Consider the following 18321-nt stretch of genomic DNA (forward strand, 5'->3'; position numbering starts at 1 on the left):
CTGGACTTTATGAGCATTGGACTTTATGAACACGGGACGCTGCGAACCTGGACATTATGATTCTCCGTCCAGGGGTTTTGGACGGTTTCTGAATGTTAGGAACTCTGGATGCTGCGGTTGTGGACTTTTTACCACCGGACTATATGAACTCTGGACGTTTCAAAACGCATCCATTCTTATCCAGTTACTCTCACTCGTTTCCCACCCGGCTACATTGTTATAACTTATGGATAAGTGTCATGACGTTTGCACACAAGCTTACCATTTTATGTAAGAATTGCAAAACTGACGTCAGCTGGGTACGGTTACGAAAAACCGCTAACCGGTTATAGCTACCCGTTATGGAAAGCCGTAACCGGATACGGCTACCCGTTACGGCCACCCGTAACCGTGCCCGTATTCATACCGGTACCCATACCTGTAATGTTTCCAGAAGTTCCCGATACCCATTGCGCAACCAGCCCGTCATCCTTCCCATAGGGTAGCTAGGGGTTTTCCCACCTCGTAAAGTTCTTGTCCTAATCCCGACGTTCCCGGGTCGCCTCGACGGTGGACCAGCAACTGAAAGAAAAGAAAATGGGCAATTGTATTGACCAAAGTGTAGGTTAATATATACAACCGGTCATGTATATGCTCGGGTGCAAAAAATGGATCCTCCGGTTTTGGAACATTTTTGCAAAATTGCAGTGAGATTTCGGCAACCAGGGGAGACAAAGACGTGAAACCGACTGCGAAGGTAGTGCGTTGTGCCGTCCGCATATCACCAAGCGAGGTGAACCGGTTCATCGTGGCCACTATCCATACCCGAACTGAGAGCTGCACGCAGTGCTGTGATAACGCTCAACAAAAGTTAACGGTTATGACATTCATCCATCCTGTAGAGTGAAATAGATGTGCCTTAGTTTCTCCCATGTACAGGTATTTTTAGACAATGCCATTTCCAAATTTGCGAGCGAAAACACACAGGTCGACGTATTTCTCGCTATGCTCATTTTTTAAAGGCCACTGGCTCCATCCACTTTTATTTTGGCACGACACGCGTGATGTGAATGATATGTGTATACACGCCCTCCCACACAGTACATATAACCAAACATACAGCTCTACACAGCTCTAAATACAGCTTTGTCACGAGCAGTGGCTCTGCACGCCGACTCAGCCGTCTGCTCGCGCAGGGGAGCCGGACACGACCGCCTGAGCCGGCGCCGCCGCCGTCGCCGCCGCGGGTCACCATCTCGCCGAGGTACCTGCAGCTGCGCGCCGGCGAGCCGGCCCAGCTCGAGTGTCAGGCCGAGGGCAGCCCGCCACCGGCACTACACTGGACCGGCGGCCGCAACGACATCATCGAGCCCTGACGTCAGTGGCGTTTGCGCTCCGTCCGCCAGAGCTGCCGTCTCGTACCGTGTGGATGTGTGGATGAGCGTCGTTTGCAAACAAGGCTAGCAAGTATCAGACGTGAAGCGATTCATAGTACTGTATTTCCTGGTGCCTAGCTATATGCCGGCAGACAGTAATGCGTCATCTCGCCGCAGTGCGTTCAGGTACTTCGCACGGATTGGTGCCTATCTGTCCGTCACATGTGGTGTTCATGTGATTCACGTTGGTGAAGTCCTTGTGGACCAAGGGTGGGATCTCCTCTGGCGGCAGCATGCGGATGACAAATTAGTATGATGGGGGGGGGGGGGGGGAAGGCATGCTTTTACCCGGATCCCGGACATTCCAATTCTGTTTCTATGTGCTAAATGGCAAATCAAACCACAGAGTCAGTGTATCAAACCACACAGGCGTGAAACGTTTTCAACATCCCAAGAGAGCAAACTCGCGACACAAAAGTCGAAGGCACGGCATGTGACTTTTGACCGGGTGAAACATTCTTCCCACCTTCCATCCTTCTAAGAGCAATCTAGTACGCTTGTGGGCACATCTTGACCGGTACTCCCGAGGGATGCTAAATGACATGAATTATCCATCGGCAGGATGGTAAAGAAACGTAGGCATGCCCGTGATAAACGTCTCGCGAGAACCAAGTTTTCGCCAAGTTTTCAGTGCAGATGTCGCGGCGGGTCAGCTCCCGCCACGCCTGACACTCGCCCGGGTGGCCGGCTAGATACCCTTCGCTCGGGTGGGGAGGGGGATAAATTTGACCCCCTGAGATCTCGGGAACTAAGAAAGCTAGAGACACTAAATTTACAGGGTGTGTTGACCTGTACATGAACTCACTTAGGTCAAAGTTTGAGGTTCCTAGGTCATGACCTTTGGTCCAAATAAGGTCAAAGAAGGTCAAATTTCGGGTTGGTCTCCAAGTGCCCCCAGAACCTAGGTGACTGTTTCTAAGCGGAAGGTCACATGCTCAGCTAAGGTCAGTGACCTTGTTTGACCTTTTGAAGGTCATGGTGACCAAAATCATACAAGACTGCTCGGGGTTTTGCAATTGATAAGCGACAAAGGTTACGCCAGGCAGTATGTTCCTAAAAAATCCTGAGCTGGGTCATTTCAGGTCAGTGACCTATTCTGGAAGATGTATAATGCAGTTCTTGCTATCAATAAATTCGAAATGAGCACCAGAGACTATCCCATCAGCAGGCCCCAGAGTAATAAAGCAGGTTGGTTTTGACCATGGTCTGACCTTTAGACTTGGTCTTAAGTCAACCTGATTTGCTTATTTCATATTTGTATTGCTATTTGTAGGAAAGTTATATTTGTTAAAATTTATATTTTTATTAAATTTAAATTTATATTTGTAAGAAAGAATCTCAGAGATGTATGGCTTCGTCTAAAACGCCATTGATGCATCAGATTGGACGATTCCTTAGAAATTGACTTCGCTAAACCGTGGAATGACTGACCTGCCATAGGTCAGCGACCTTACAAGGTACATCTAAATTTTGGTGTCAAACGATCCGCGATTCAATTGTCTGCAGCTATGCAAAATTTGGCGCCGCTGCACCGCGCCATTCGGAAACCATTCTGGAAAAACCTTCGGGCGGGGTCGATTTGAACCCCCCACCCGAGCGCTGTTAAACGTAGCCCGCCCTCTGTCCTACCGAGCGCTCCCTCAGCCGCCGTCCGGACCCAGGACAGGTGGTGCAGCCACAGAACGTGAGCCCACTCCGGTAGGTGTCACTCATCGACGGCTTGCTGGTGATCAGCAGCGTGCAGAAGGCGCACGAGGCCGAGTACACGTGCACAGCCACCAACGCCGCCGGCTCAGACTCGGTCGCGCACCATCATCTACGTGAGCGCGGCCGAGCCGACGGCGCCGCCGCCGACGGTCGGCCCGGCCGCGCCCCAGCGGCTGGTGGTGCCGGCCGGCGGCACACTCCAGCTCGACTGCAGCTCGGCCCAGGCGGACGTTGTCGCGCTCTGGAGCCGCTTGGAGGGCCAGCAGCTGTCCCAGGTACGGACGGCGTGTGGTGCCGCTGGCCACCGCTACGGCACGCGGCCAGGGTCCCAGCCGCATGTCCGTTGTAACCTGCGTTAAGACACACGGTTGCACACATGCACTCCGACACAGTGTGGAAGCAGTAACCATGAGTTTGTCTACAACGTGTAATCCATTCGTATTGCACACTGCATTAAAACATGGTACATACTATGTGATATGTGCATTGTATCATGCGTACCCTGTATGTACTGTATGTAAAAGTGGATATAATAGGCTGAAGGAAGTGCTCCATATTTGAAGATATTGAAGCAAGCATGATATATGATAAAATAACCTCACTTATAACCTGCTGGTACACTTTTCAGTGGAAATATTGCTCTAGACAACACAAATTCTCTGTTTAGTAAATATGCTCCTCAATGCGTAATTTTTTATTACGTCATCGTACCCTGCACAACATTGATAGAGACCCAAGTGACGGCCGCTATATCTGGAAATCGTGCTCATGAACGCAAGCTATGAACGACTCAACAATCATGTTTGCTTGGCCTTGGTCGCCACACGACTCATGGAATTACCGAATTTTGATCACGCCATTATAGCGTCATGGACATCTGAATGACCTTGAAATAGTCTGTTCGAAACAGTTTGCGCATCTTCGCGGGCGTGTCGCACAGAGACTAGAGGAGTTTATGTCCTGAGAAGGACAGGGCTATGAACTGCACCGAATGATCTGCAAGATGGCTATGTCAGCTCAAAATCCTTACAATTGTGGAGTACTCCCTTCAAAGCATATCTTGAGGCCACTCCAGCCGCCCTACGTTTGCTCTGCAGGGGGCATCACAGCTGAACGGACAGTTGACCATCGTGGATATGCAGCCTGCTGACGAAGGCGTGTACATCTGCACGATGACAGATCCACAAGACCCTGGATACCGGTAACGTACAATATATATATATATATATATATATATATATATATATATATATATATATATATATATATATATATATATATATATATATATGTATATAGGAGTGTATATAGGAGTGTATAGATATATACACGTATATGCATATACATGTACATGTATATATACATATATCATATCGCCCTCAGTCTCTCTCTCTCCCTCTCTCTCTCTCTCTCTCTCTCTCTCTCTCTCTCTCTCTCTCTCTCTCTCTCTCTCTCTCTCTCTCTCTCTCTCTCTCTCTCTCTCTCTCTCTCTCTCTCTCTCTCTCTCTCTCTCTCTCTCTCTCTCTCTCTCTCTCTCTCTCTCTCTCTCTCTCTCTCTCTCTCTCTCTCTCTCTCTCTCTCTCTCTCTCTCTCTCTCTCTCTCTCTCTCTCTCTCTCTCTCTCTCTCTCTCTCTCTCTCTCTCTCTCTCTCTCTCTCTCTCTCTCTCTCTCTCTCTCTCTCTCTCTCTCTCTCTCTTGACCTTACCCAAGGACTAGAAAGGTGACGTGTCGCGCCGCCTGCGCAGGGAGGAGATGCGCGCCGAGGTGCGAGTGCCGAGAGCCACCCGCCTGACGATCAAGCCGGAGCGACAGACGGCGCGCCAGGGCGGCAGTGCCGAGCTGCAGTGTCAGGCGTCAGGTGGGTCCAGCCACGACTGACAGGCGTCAGGTGGGTCCAGCTCCGACTGACAGGCGTCAGGCGGGTCCAGCCCCGACTGACAGGCGTCAGGCGGGTCCAGCCCGACTGCCGCCGGCTGGGTCAGCCGGCCGGGGGCGTCAGACAGCGCGGGATAGCCCTTGGTGCACTGCGCAGTTCTACGAGTCTCCACAATAGACTTGGTCAACTGGATTATTTTAGGGTTAACATACTAACCGCGTCAACGCGGACCACCCGTTGCTCCGGCCCATCGCTGGCTGCTCGGCAGCTTCCTGCCACAGCCGCCACGGTCGTCTGTTTGGCCGATGGGAGCACAACCAAACCGTCTCTGACCTCAGTCCGTCAGCCCGTCAGCGTCTCCGCCTGTGCCGGCAGACGGCTCGGCGGGCGGCGAGGTGCGCTGGTCTCGGGCTGGCCAGCCGCTGCCCGCCGGCGCCGAGCAGGCGGGCGGCTCGCTGCTGCTGCGGAACATCGCACCGGCGGACCGCGGCGTCTACGTCTGCTCCGTCGACGGCGCCCAGTCGTCGGCCATCGTGGAGGTGGAGCGTGAGTGGCCGGCCCCGGGCGTGTCCAGTGGACGAGCAGCCGTGACACTCGGTCGTGGGTCACCAGGCGGTGGCCTGTGGTCCCTCGCCGAAAAGGCGTATGCAGCGATTCTCCCCCAGAACATGGGTGGCCACAGACGGAGTTGAGTTCAAGTTTTATGTAAGGAAATGTGAGGCTATAGTGATCCCATCTTATGTGACACACGTACTGGTGGCTTGATTTAACACGCATTTGTTGAGGCCCTGAAGTGCACGCGATGGCCCTGTGCCATAAGCTTCTCTATTTTGTGTTCTATCTCATTACCAGACCGTGTCATCTGTAATACTGAGATTTGGTGACTTCCCGACTATGAATTTGACATCTCGTGGCGACATATTGAAAACGCTGCGTTACGCAGGGGTGACTTCGAACCCAATTTGTGGAGGAGCAGCTCGCGCGGAAACGAATCTTGGTCTTTCCTGAGACATGCACTGTCAATTACACCTTTATCGTCGATGTGCTTGAACCCCATACTTGAGCGAGATAAGTTCCCGTAGCTTTATGTCATCACTGTATACTTGTTTTGTCCCCTGCAGACTGTACAGCAAAGTGATCGAGTAGCAACCTTTATTAACAAAGCAATTCAGGCTACGGTCACACCTCTGAAAAATGAAAATACACCATAAACATGCTCAATATCACTTATTAGTTTTCGTGCGCTCTTGTGCCATTGCTCACACGACAGCAATGCCGTTTTAGCGATAAGCTCTTTTTGGTTGTACTGTTAAATTAGGGATGTGTAGAGCGGCGCCACACCGCTAGCCATCATTTTCATGTATGCGCTAGAGGCAAAAAATGCGATGCTCTAGAAACCAGCCTCCCGTAGGAGTGTATTTTCCTATTCAGTCTGCGGGACTCCAGCCCTCCCCCCCCCCCCCCCCCCCCCCCCCCTCCTCTCCAAACAAGCTACCCCAACTGGGAAAAGAAACTGAGCCAAAGTGATCAGAAATGCACCTTTGTTGGCGCATTTTGCGGCCAGTTTTTGTTATTTTTCACTGTTCAGCCCCTGCTCTGCCCCTTCCCCAGACTCATCTTACGGAAGTACGCCCCTTTGAACCTTCCATGAAACTCCATTCTTGGTAACATCCATTCCCTCGATGTGGAACATTCTGGCACCAACGACGAAATATGATTTAGATAATTATGAACATTGATGAAAGTAACGGACCCTTTCGGAGCTGTTTGTGAAGCCGCTGTACGCGGCCAGCATGCTTCCCCGTAATTCAGCTCGACCCATAAGTACAAACGACTTCATACGAAGACAACATTTGAGAGCCGTCGACGTGTCCAGAGCATCGCGGAAAGTACAAATGTGTTGCTCGTTGTATAAACTATCCTTTCATATCCATTTCGAGCGGGGGCAGTCCGATAGGCCACCTTTCAGGTCATGATTATGTAGGCAACAACCATGTCTTAAAGATGGCAAAATGTTCTTGCCGGTGTGATTCACAAACAAGAAAGCAAAAAACAACTTCATGGGCACCGGCGTGCTCTTCACTACCTTGCGAGTCTAGAAAACGAATATTTGGGCCGGAGTCATCTGCTGGCATCCCAGGTCACGAAGACATCATCACATCAGCGGAAACGTCATTTGGTCCTTTTACGTTAGTTTTCACGGTCGCAATGATTAACACGCGCCCGGGCGGCCCGGCTAGATACCCTTCGCTCCGGTGGGGTTGAATATGACCCCCCTTGAGATCTCGGGAACTAAGAGAGCTAGGGACAGCAAATTTACAGGGTGTATTAACCTGTACGTGAACTCATTTAGGTCAAAGTTTGAGGTTCCTAGGTCATGACCTTTGGGCCAAACAAGGTCAAAACAAGGTCAATTTTCAGGTTGGTCTCCAAAGTGCCCCCAGAACCTAGATAACTGTTTCTAAGCCAAAGGTCACATGCTCATCTAAGTTCAGTAGCCTTGTTTAACCTTTTGAAGGTCATGGTGACCAAAATCATAGAAGACTGCTCTGAGTTTTGCATTTGAACAAGCGGCAAAGATTACGCTAGGCAGTATGCTTCTTTTAAAACAAAAAATGTTGACCTGGGTCATTTTAAGTCAATAACCTGTTCTGACCTGTAAAAAGTCCATGGAAGCTGTATAATGCAGTTCCTGCTATCAATAAATTCGAAATGAGCATCAGAAACTGTCCCATTCAGCAGGCCCTAGAATAATAAAACAGTTTGCTTATGATCTTGGTCTGACCTTCATACCTGACCTTAGGTCAACATTATTTGTTCATCCAATATTTGTGTTGCCTAACAAAGCATCTCAGAGACGTATGGCTTCGTCTAACTCCCCGTTGTTGCATCGGATTGAATGATTCCCTAGAAATGGACTTCGCGGAGACCATAGCCTGACTTTGACCTGCCATAGGTCAGCGACCTTACAAGGTGCATCTAATTTTTAAGTCAAGCAATTTTCTATTCAATTGTCTACAGCTATGCTACATTTGGCGCCTCTGCACCGCACCGTTCGGAAATCATTCAGGAAAAACCTTCGGTGGGGGAAGGCGGTCAATTTGATCCCCTCATCGCGTGTTAATGAGGCTATCGTTCTCGTCTGGTCTGTTAGCATGTTGTCATTCCTTAACATGTGTGCTTGCTGTCACACCAGGCGGGACGATAATCTGAACACTTAGTCCACTCGGAATACTGATACCTCGCCTCAATCCTTCCGTACAACTATGCATTGATTTTGTTCAGTTCTGGTGAAGCAGAGATCGGATATCCCCCCCCCCCCCCTCCCCCGTCAATCCTGAGCTGGGTGAAGAGTTGCATCCGTCGGTATCTGTGGCCATGTTTGCGCCTGGCTGTGACCGCGACCGTCACTAGACCAGGCCAATGACCTACCGTGTTCGGCAGCGATGAAGTCACCTCAGCTGCGTCCTCCGTGTCTGTGCCTAACTCGACTGCATGCGGCAGCATTACGTACATACGGCGGAGCATTACCGGGTCAAGCTGTACCCTGGCATGACCTGTTACTGTATGTGTGGTGTGTGTGTGATGTGTGTGTGTGTGTGTGTGTGTGTGTGTTGTGTGTGTGTGTGTTGTGTGTGTGTGTGTGTGTGTGTGTGACTGTGGGGTATCTCCGGCGGTGGTAGAGCCGCCTCAGGTGAAGCTGTCCCCGGTCCTGTAGTGGGAGCGCAGCCCCAGGTGAAGCTGTCGCACGGTCCGGCAAGTAGAAGAAACCGCCCCAGGTGAAGCTGTCCCTGGTCCAGCAGTGGTAAAGCCGCCTCAGGTGAAGCTGTCCCCGGTCCGGTGGTGGTAGAACCGCCCCAGGTGAACCCGTCCCGGTACAGCAGTGGTAAAGCCGCCCCAGGTGAAGCTGTCCGTGGTCCAGCAGTGGTTAGAGCCGTCTCAGGTTTGAAGCTGTCCCTGGTCCAGCAGTGGTTAGAGGCCGCCCCAGGTGAAGCTGTCCTTGGTCCGGCGATGGTAGGACCGCCCCCAGGTGAAGCTGTCCCCGGTCCAGCAGTGGTAGAGCCGCCTCAGGTGAAGATGTCCCCGGTCCGGTGGTGGAAGAGCCGCCCCAGGTGAAGCTGTCCGCCGGTCCGGTGGCGGTAGAGCCGCCCCAGGTGGAGCTTGTCCCGTGCTGTGACCGCGGCTGTGACGGCCTGCTCGCCAGGGCTGGAGCATCCCGTGGTGGAGCTGTACCCGGCCACCTCGCAGCAGGTGGTGAGCGGCGGCTCGGCGCTGATCCAGTGCCGCGTCACCGCCGGCCAGCCGGAGCCCCAGCTCAGCTGGACGCGTGCCGATGGCAGTCCGCTGCCGCGCTCCGCCGAACAGGTGTCCGGCGGTGTCATCAGGTCAGCGGACAGCCTCGGGGCGGCGGGCGGCGGTTGAACTCAGCTGGTGGTGGCGGGTTAGCGAGCACGGCAAATCTAGCGCTACCGGGGCTGGTGTGAAAACTGAGGACCGCCTGGGTTGTCGATAGCTGCGCTGGACGGCTTGATTTGTGTGGTCCCCAGGTCTGATGCTACGATTCTATACATTTGAAGTTGTGTTCCAGTATTACTGCGCAAAACAGCACTGTATGAAGCACTGAATTGCACTCTGTGCCGACGCCTTTTGACCCCAGAATGTATTTCACATAGCCAGCTGTTTTTCAAAAATGGGTGAGATGATATCGATCGTACGCACCGGTTGCTGACAAGTAGCAAGACGCGCTTCAAAAACACAAACAGAGCTTGATATACGCTGTACAAATGGCATGTCTCTTACCCACCGGCAGATTCCTCCGCGTCACTGGCGAGGAAGATGGACAGTACGTGTGCACGGCGACCAACGCGGCGGGTTCGGCCAGGGCCTTAGCGATCCTGGACGTCATGTCGCCCCCTGTCATCAGGCTCGAGCAGCCAACGCTGTACAGGTGAGTCAGTGACTGGGCGCGATCGGCGAACGCCCCTTGCATTTTGCGTGCCCATCTGATGGGGCGGTAACGTACCAACAGCTGGCAGTTTTTCTGGCCTCGATTTCGATTCACCTTCTGGTCTATGCGGGTGCTGCGTCCATGCGCGTGAGTGCTTGACATGTAATAGCCACATATGACGTTGGAGCTCACAGCTCCGTCAGGATGACAGAGGACGTGTAACGTCTCTCTTAGCAGACGAGAGTTCACAGCTCCTGTCGCCGCCACCGTCAGGGTGTCGGAGGGCCAACGGGTGCAGCTGCGCTGCTCCGCCAGCGGCGACCCCACGCCTTCTGTGACCTGGGAGGGCGGCGGCGTCCGGTCGGGCCTGTCGGGTGTTCCGGGCCGCACCATACTGCACATCGACGACGCCTCGGCCGCCGACGCCGGCGTGTACACGTGCCGCGCCGAGAATGACGCCGGCCGCGCGTCCGACCGACTGCGGCTGGTGGTGGAGCCGGCCGACGACGGCAGGCGCCCGGCGGCCGGGGGCGGCCGGCCTCCCGTGTACCCCACCGGCTCGGCGCGCCCCTCCGAGGAGGTGTACGTCGTGCCGCTCAACGGCAGCGCCGAGCTCATCTGCCTCGTCGAAGGTAGGAGGCGCCAGTATCGTCCTCTCGGGGGGGGGGGGGGGGAGGCGCCAGTGTCGTACTGTTCTCGGTGTGCTAGGCACATGGCCCCCCCCCCAGTAGTGTGATTATTACTATGTATCCAAATACTTTTGGAGTCATTGCCATTCGCGCGGCTGGAGGCTGAGCGTCTGTATGTTCTGTATGTATGTTCTGTTTGTTGAGGATCTGAAGGTATTCGTCTATGCGTCTATTGAACCTCCATGCACGTAATTGTTTACTGGATGTTGTCAAGCTCAATGCCAAAGAAGGCAGCCTCCGATCTGTTATGCATCACAAGCCACACGGTTGCAGTGCCCCCTCCTTCCCCGCCCCGCTGTTTTCGATGCTCTGGACTTAAAAAGTGATCACGTGGTTTTTCTCAGGTTCCAGCCCTCCAGTCCGCATCTCGTGGGTTCGCTCCAGCGGCAATATGCCAGACAACCACGAAGTGCGAGATGGCACTCTGTACATCTTCCGCGTGCAGAAGGAGGCAGAGGGTACCTACACCTGCCTGGGCCATGGCGCGGGTCAGCAGGTGCTCTTCCGGGCCGACGCCACGCTCCGAGTGATCGGTGAGAGCGCTTAGCGACCTTGCACGCGCCACGAGAGTTGAGTTATCTTACGAGGTGCGACATGTCAGCCCAGGGAAGACGCATTGATGTACTTTTCACGGCTCACTAGAGCTCAACTTTCAGGAGCTAGTTGAATCCAACCCGCAAATTTAAAATCCGTTCTGAGATAGATGGGTGGGTAGCAAGACAGAAAAGTAGATATATAGATAGATAGATCGATACATATACGTGTGTCTATACCAATATTTTTTATTATTATACATTTGATCCCAAACCTTTGAATGGATGGATTTTTGGGATAAGCGCTCACGCTAAGCAGTGCTTGTTGTGTGAGCCCTGACCCCACCATCCGATGTCGTAATTCCAGGCAACGGCAGAATTTAGTGACGAAAGCTTAACGCGCCCCAATGCTCGGCACGGTCCATCCTGCCCTCTGACGTCAACTGACCTTTTTTGCGCGACCGCTGCCGCCGGTCATACATGTCAAGGGCAAATAGCGAGCGTCCTAAAGCGACTCGAACCCACCCTGCCACGGGTGGGTGGAACGGAATACAGGCGCTCTAACCAACTGAGCCCCGGGACGTACGATATATATATATATATATATATATATATATATATATATATATATATATATATGTGGGTGTGGGTGTGGGTGTGGGGGTGTGGGGGTGTGTGGGAGTGTGGGTGTGAGTGTGGGTGTGCGTGCGCGTGTGTATCCACCCCAACACATTTTGAGACCCGGAAATTTCACCGTTAGGATCAAGTGGCCATATTACCAGGACACTCATGCGAACACAGCCAGTATCATAACAATGCTATGGCTCGGATGCCATACCGCTGGCATTGCCATCAGGAAATTTGAGCGCCGCTGTGCTCGCTTATGCATTCAGAGTCGCTGCAGGCACAGCTGGGGCCGGTGTATGGTACGGTCCGAACCGGTCCAGCGTCTGCGCCTTCAGAGCCACTGCGGCTACGGCACTGACCGCCCATGCGCCTGTGCCTCCCGAGTCGCCGCGGGTACCACGCTAACCGCCCCTGCGCCCGTGCCCTCAGGGCCGCCACGGGGTGCCGCGCCTGACCGCCCCTGCGCCTGTACCTTCAGAGCCGCCACGGGTGCCGCGCTGACCGCCCCTGCGCCTGTACCTTCAGAGTCGCCGCGGGTACCACGCTAACCGCCCCTGCGCCCCGTGCCCTCAGGGCCGCCACGGGTGCCGCGCTGACCGCCCCTGCGCCTGTACCTTCAGAGCCGCCACGGGTGCCGCGCTGACCGCCCCTGCGCCTGTACCTTCAGAGCCGCCACGGGTACCACGCTGACCACCCCTGCGCCTGTACCTTCAGAGTCGCCACGGATGCCGCGCTGACCACCCCTGCGCCTGTACCTTCAGAGCCGCCACGGATGCCGCGCTGACTGCCCCTGCGCCTGTACCTTCAGAGCCGCCACGGATGCCGCGCTGACCACCCCTGCGCCTGTACCTTCAGAGCCGCCACGGGTACCACGCTGACCACCCCTGCGCCTGTACCTTCAGAGCCGCCAAGGGTGCCGCGCTGACCGCCCCTGCGCCTGTACCTTCAGAGCCGCCACGGGTGCCGCGCTTGACCGCCCCTGCGCCTGTACCTTCAGAGCCGCCAACGGATTGCCGCGCTGACCACCCCCTGCGCCTGTACCCTTCAAAGCCGCCACGGGTGCCGCGCTGACCGCCCCTGCGCCTGTACCTTCAGAGCCGCCACGGATGCCGCGCTGACCGCCCCTGCGCCTGTACCTTCAGAGCCGCCACGGGTGCCGCGCTGACCACCCCTGCGCCTGTACCTTCAGAGCCGCCACGGATGCCGCGCTGACCGCCCCTCCGCTGTACCTTCCGAGCCGCCACGGGTGCAGGTGGAGCCGCTGCGCCAAGTGGTCCAGCTGGGAGACGCGGTCAGCATCCAGTGCTCTGCCACCGGCGACGAGCCGATCTCGGTCTCCTGGGAGCGCCTCAGCGGACCGATGCCCGACTCGGCCTCCGTCGTCCAAGGCATCATCGCTGTTAGTCGGCCTCGGCTCTTCCCAAGTCCTGCAGTATACAGAGCATAACGCCATCATTTGTGGGAACCCAGTCGCCCCCAAAGTTACTTCCCGTGGGAGTTTCCCTTCGCCTTATATGGATGTGGGAAAGGGACAATTTGTGAGGCGAGGCGTTGTAGATATTCCGACACCACCTGCATCGCACGCTTTTCCTGGGTCATGATCAGCGGTAATTTGTCAATTAATTCGCAAACACGCTCATGATCATCACATGCAAACTTAACGTTTACGCTGCTGGGTTTGGTTGGTTGGATATCGTATCCCGTACTCAGTGACATTTTGACACGTTTGCATTTTTTATTTCCATGAACCTAATGAACTCGGCCTCCTCTAATAAATTCTCTGAATCTGGCCAGTCGAAAATCCTCACGGCAGACAAAATTTAATGCAAACCGTCTTTTCAGTTCTCTTCGATCGCCGAGTCAGACGCCGGCCGTTACATCTGCGTGGCTGAAAACACGGCAGGCCGCGCCCAGGGCGTGGCCGAGGTTCTCGTCAGCGGTGAGTGCTCGTCTCGCGACGGATGTCGAGGCGTTGAGGCAGGTCTCACTAGAGAGCTTGCTGCATCCTGGTAGTGGGCTGCTCTGCCACATACAGTGCAAAAGAGATGGCTTCGTTGATCTGCTATTGTCGGTACGGACGAGGCGTTTATGGCGTGGTGCTGATTGCGGCGCTGATTCGGTGGACTGAGAATCCACCGGTGACACGGACGCCCTGGGTGACTCTCACGTGATCTGCTGCCGTGCTCGAAGCAGAGCAGACGTAGCTGTCACCACAATGTATCCTAAGGCCCAGTTGGTGCTTCTAATGCGTCTCAGGCCGCACTGTACGCCAACAACCAGCGTGACTCCCTCGCCGGGTATCATTTGACACGGTCGTTGCCAAGGCGAGCTGACGAGCGATACGCTGCGCTGTCTGTCCGCCAGAGGGCGCCCGGATTGTGGCGTTCGACCGTGACGTGCGGGCGTATGTCGGCGGCACGGTCACCATGCGCTGCGACAGCTCCGGCTTTGACGGCCGCATCAGCTGGTCCCGCGAGGAGGGCCCGCTGCCCGACAGCGCCGTCGCCGACGACATCTCACTGACGTAAGACGGCGGGCCGGCTCAGTGGCGCAGGACGGGCTCAGCGGCGCAGGGCAGGCTCAGCGGCGCAGAGCAGGCTCAGTGGGGCAGAACGGGATCAGCGGCGCAGGGCAGGCTCAGCGGCGCAGAGCAGGCTCAGCGGCGCAGAGCAGGCTCAGCGGCGCAGGGCAGGCTCACAGAGCGCAGGACAGGCTCAGTGGCGCAGGACGGGCTCAGCAGCGTAGGACAGGCTCACAGGGCGCAGGGCAGGCTCAGTGGGGCAGAGCAGGCCCAGTGGTGCAAGGCAGCAGGGCAGGCTCACAGGGCGCAGGACAGGCTCAGTGGCGCAGGGCAGGCTCACAGAGCGCAGGACAGGCTCAGTGGCGCAGGACGGGCTCAGCAGCGTAGGACAGGCTCACAGGGCGCAGGACAGGCTCAGTGGGGCAGAGCAGGCTCAGCGGCGCAGAGCAGGCTCAGCGGCGCAGAGCAGGCTCAGCGGCGCAGAGCAGGCCCAGTGGTGCAGGGCAGGCTCACAGGGCGCAGGACAGGCTCACAGACGTGAGGCAGACTCACAAGCGCAGAACAGGCTCACTGGCGTGAGACAGTGGCGCAACTCAGCATATTATAGCTCGCTGACGTATGCACGTCGGCAGAACAGCCCTCTGATGCATGCCATTGGGACAAATAACTTATTCCCGGAGGGAGGGGTAGGGTGGGGGGGGGGGGAGAATTCCACGTCAAGTCGATCAAAACAGGAGCCTTTGGCCCCGACCCATTTCAATTTTGAAGAAGCTTAGCGGAGATGAAATCCTTGTGACAATTATAAAAGACTGTCACTCGCCAGTTGGTAACCCCAGAGGGCGTCCGGGGTCCGAGCCAGAGGTGATTCGACAGTCTCAATCGGCTTGCTGACCAAACAGCTTCGAATCTCCATAACATGGCATAGATCAAAGCTGTGCTACTTACGACCATTGCCTGACTGACGTCATGGCAAAGTGAGCTCGGTATTGAATATTGTCGTGTCAATTGGCTTTATCAAATGAGCCATTTCCCGTCGCATCGATAAAAAACAGGCCTTTTTAAACTCGACCTCCTCGGATTTTTCGGAACGTTAGAGGAGGTCGCTCCATGCAAGCTGGTATTACGTCAGTTTGGTGCGTAAGGGAACGTCTGAGGGCAGAGCATGAGGTTATCCAATGGTGCGTAAGGGAACGTCTGAGGGTAGAGCATGAGGTTATCCAATGGTGCGTAAGGGAACGTCTGAGGGTAGAGCATGAGGTTATCCAATGGTGCGTAAGGGAACGTCTGAGGGCAGAGCATGAGGTTATCCAATGTCCGCATGTTGCATTGGCCCAACAGCCTCAGCATGCCATCATACTGCTATACCTAACATGGCCTAGCTATTTCACCGCCATTTAAGACGTCGCATGTAAGGGTCATCTGCAATACAAAGCTTTTCGTGTAGACGCGAAGAAATGTGCCTTTTATGCCAGTATTAACTACCGGTAATGCGCTTCACAGTGTTTGGAAACTCCTCCTTTTACATCTGTAACCTTCCCTGCTACGCTGCTTTTGCTTTATTGCAATGATTACGTCCACATGCTGGAACTCTCTGATTTACTAGAAGTACCGCCTACTGCTGTGAACTCCAGGCCGTGCGTGCAGTCCCGGGGGAAACGCCATCTGGGCGTGGGACCGCCAAATTCGCTGAAGGTGTCTCCCAATGTGCGACGTACAGCCGAGGGGAACCGGCACTGCAACCGCCTCTGGGGCCGTCCCTGCACGTGCTACGTACCCGAAATATCGACACAATGAGAAGAGCAACCTGCTTAGGAAGGATCGAACAATTTAAAAGGCCTTTTCCGAAACGTTTCTGAGAAACGCATTGCACATGAGAAACTACAGACGCCGTTTGTACGTGTGTAGTGCGGCGCAGCATCGACCCGTCGCGCCGTGCCTCGTGCTCGCCTGGCTGAACGCATACTGAGACACCCCAGCACCACGTTAACGCAGACGCGTTAACCACTGCACTACCGACACCCCCAGCGGCAGTAATGAGCTGCAGCCGATTGGAACGGTCCGCCGTCGGCAACGCCCCTCTTGCCGTCACTTCTGTCACAATTCGAAGTTATGGAGTTCGGCAGCGCAACAGACCGTGTGCCGTTGTATTACTGAACCTGTCTGTCTTGTATGCCGTAACTAGGTATCAGCATCCACGGCGTGGACGCATCCGAATAAGTAAGCGTTCGCATCAGCATTTACTCGACTGCTTACATGTGGGCGAGCACGTGTCGACGTGCCCTCCACGATGACGTCACGACGCTGAGCGCCAGAGTGCGCCGTGACGCGGGCCTTTGTCGCCAGCCTGAGCGACGTGGACGAGTCGGCGGCGGGCCGCTACGTGTGCTGGGTGCTGGACCAGTACGGCCGGCGCCAGGAGGACGTCATCACACTCCAGATCGAGCGTGAGTCGTCACGCCGGCGCCACGACACGGCAGGCATGGCTGGCCGCCCTGAGGGTGGCCGGCGGCTCCGTGTTGTCTAGGGCATGGTGGTCGCAGACAATTTGTATTTATAATTGCATTTTACAAATCACGTCACTTTACCCTGCTGGGCGCGTTGGACATCTCAGGCAGGTACTTGACTCCCCGAAATGTATTGACGATCAAGGCACAGGCTATCCGAGGTGTGATGTCAACCCAGCTGGCCGCCCGCTGCCTAGCCGAGGCGTCCAGCATCGCGTTAAGTGTTGGCATGCTCTTCCTTCAGCCCCGGGTCCGGAGCCTCTGGCCGTCGCGTGCGCCCCGGGTATGTTCCCGTGCATGTCCGGCGAGTGCCTGGCGATCGGCGACTTCTGTGACGGCCAGCCCGACTGTGCCGACGGCTCGGACGAGTCGGGCTGCTCGCCCCAGTACGGCCAAGGACGAAATGCAGCTTTGTCTCTGCCACCGGAGGAGACGCCACTCGAGTCCACGGCCAGTGACGCCGTGGCCGACGACACTGCGACCGACGGCGCCGTGGCCGACGACACTGCGGCTGACGACACCGCGGCCGACGACGACGCGGCCTACGACACCGCAGCCAATGACGCCGTGGCCGACGACACTGCGGCTGACGACACCGCGGGCCGACGACGACGCGGCCTACGACACCGCGGCCGACGGCGACGCGGCCGACGATACTGCGGCCGACGACACCGTGGCCGACGACGACGCGGCCTACGACACCGCGACCGACGACGACGCGGCCTACGACACCGCGGTCGACGACGACGCGGCCGACGACACCGCGGTTGACGACGCCGCGGCCGACGATGCTGCGGTCGACGACGCCGCGAGCGACGATGATTCTGCCGCCGGTGTCCCAGCCTACGACGACGCGGCCTACGACGCTGCCGCCTATGACCTCGCGGCCTTCTACGATGCGACCTACGACACTGCGGCCGACGCCGAGCCGGCCTACGACACTGCGGCCGACGCCGACGAAAAGAAGCAGGAGGTCGGCAGCAGTGAGGGGTATTGACAGGAGTAGGGTGTGTTGATGTGCTGAGCTGTAGAGCCGGGTGTGTGCGTATAGCGCTCGGTAGCGTGGGCTTGCGCTCGCCTTTGCTGGGATCTGTAGTCACGCTCGCGGACTGCGACAGTGCTCACTAAACAATTACTGCCATGTTCGGTGCCCAGTGCACCTTTCTCTGCACTGCCACTGCTTGGACTGCGTCTTTTGTATTGCTCTTTAGAAATATAGTTTGGTATATCACATGGTTGATGAGCCATTTACACCACACAAGCGCTATGAATAGTGACCAAGACGGAATACTGGTGAGGTCATATCAAATGAGAGGCAGAAAAGGCTGTTTGGGAGGGCATAACGTTTGGATGTCGTTTGGTAGGTTGTCCCTAGTTCGGCCAGACACACGTGGCTTCACTCCAGTATAAGTATTTTAAAAAGATGCGGCGTTTTTGCTTACATGGTGGAAAGAGGAGGGCATTCGTCTCACAGCCAGATCTTTGATGTCATTTGATAGCC

At 55.5% G+C, this 18321-nt stretch overlaps 1 protein-coding gene across 1 annotated transcript; it reads left to right on the forward strand.

Annotated features, from left to right (window-relative positions):
* The first annotated feature begins 2051 nt into the window (after positions 1–2051).
* LOC119109827 (basement membrane-specific heparan sulfate proteoglycan core protein) lies at positions 2052–18051 on the forward strand. The gene is made up of 15 exons (XM_037233580.1): positions 2052–2063; positions 3212–3397; positions 4220–4323; positions 4868–4980; positions 5374–5544; positions 9203–9383; positions 9809–9946; positions 10220–10578; positions 10980–11168; positions 12274–12284; positions 13033–13194; positions 13638–13734; positions 14160–14319; positions 16660–16760; positions 17065–18051. Exons 1-15 carry the CDS (start codon positions 2052–2054, stop codon positions 17589–17591), a joined length of 2511 nt encoding a protein of 836 aa, XP_037089475.1. The 3' UTR covers positions 17592–18051.
* Positions 18052–18321: the final 270 nt, after the last annotated feature.

Source organism: Pollicipes pollicipes, unplaced genomic scaffold (genome assembly GCF_011947565.3).
Source record: "Pollicipes pollicipes isolate AB1234 unplaced genomic scaffold, Ppol_2.1 Scaffold_7231;HRSCAF=8579_pilon_pilon_pilon, whole genome shotgun sequence".
Classification (NCBI taxonomy): domain Eukaryota; kingdom Metazoa; phylum Arthropoda; class Thecostraca; order Pollicipedomorpha; family Pollicipedidae; genus Pollicipes; species Pollicipes pollicipes.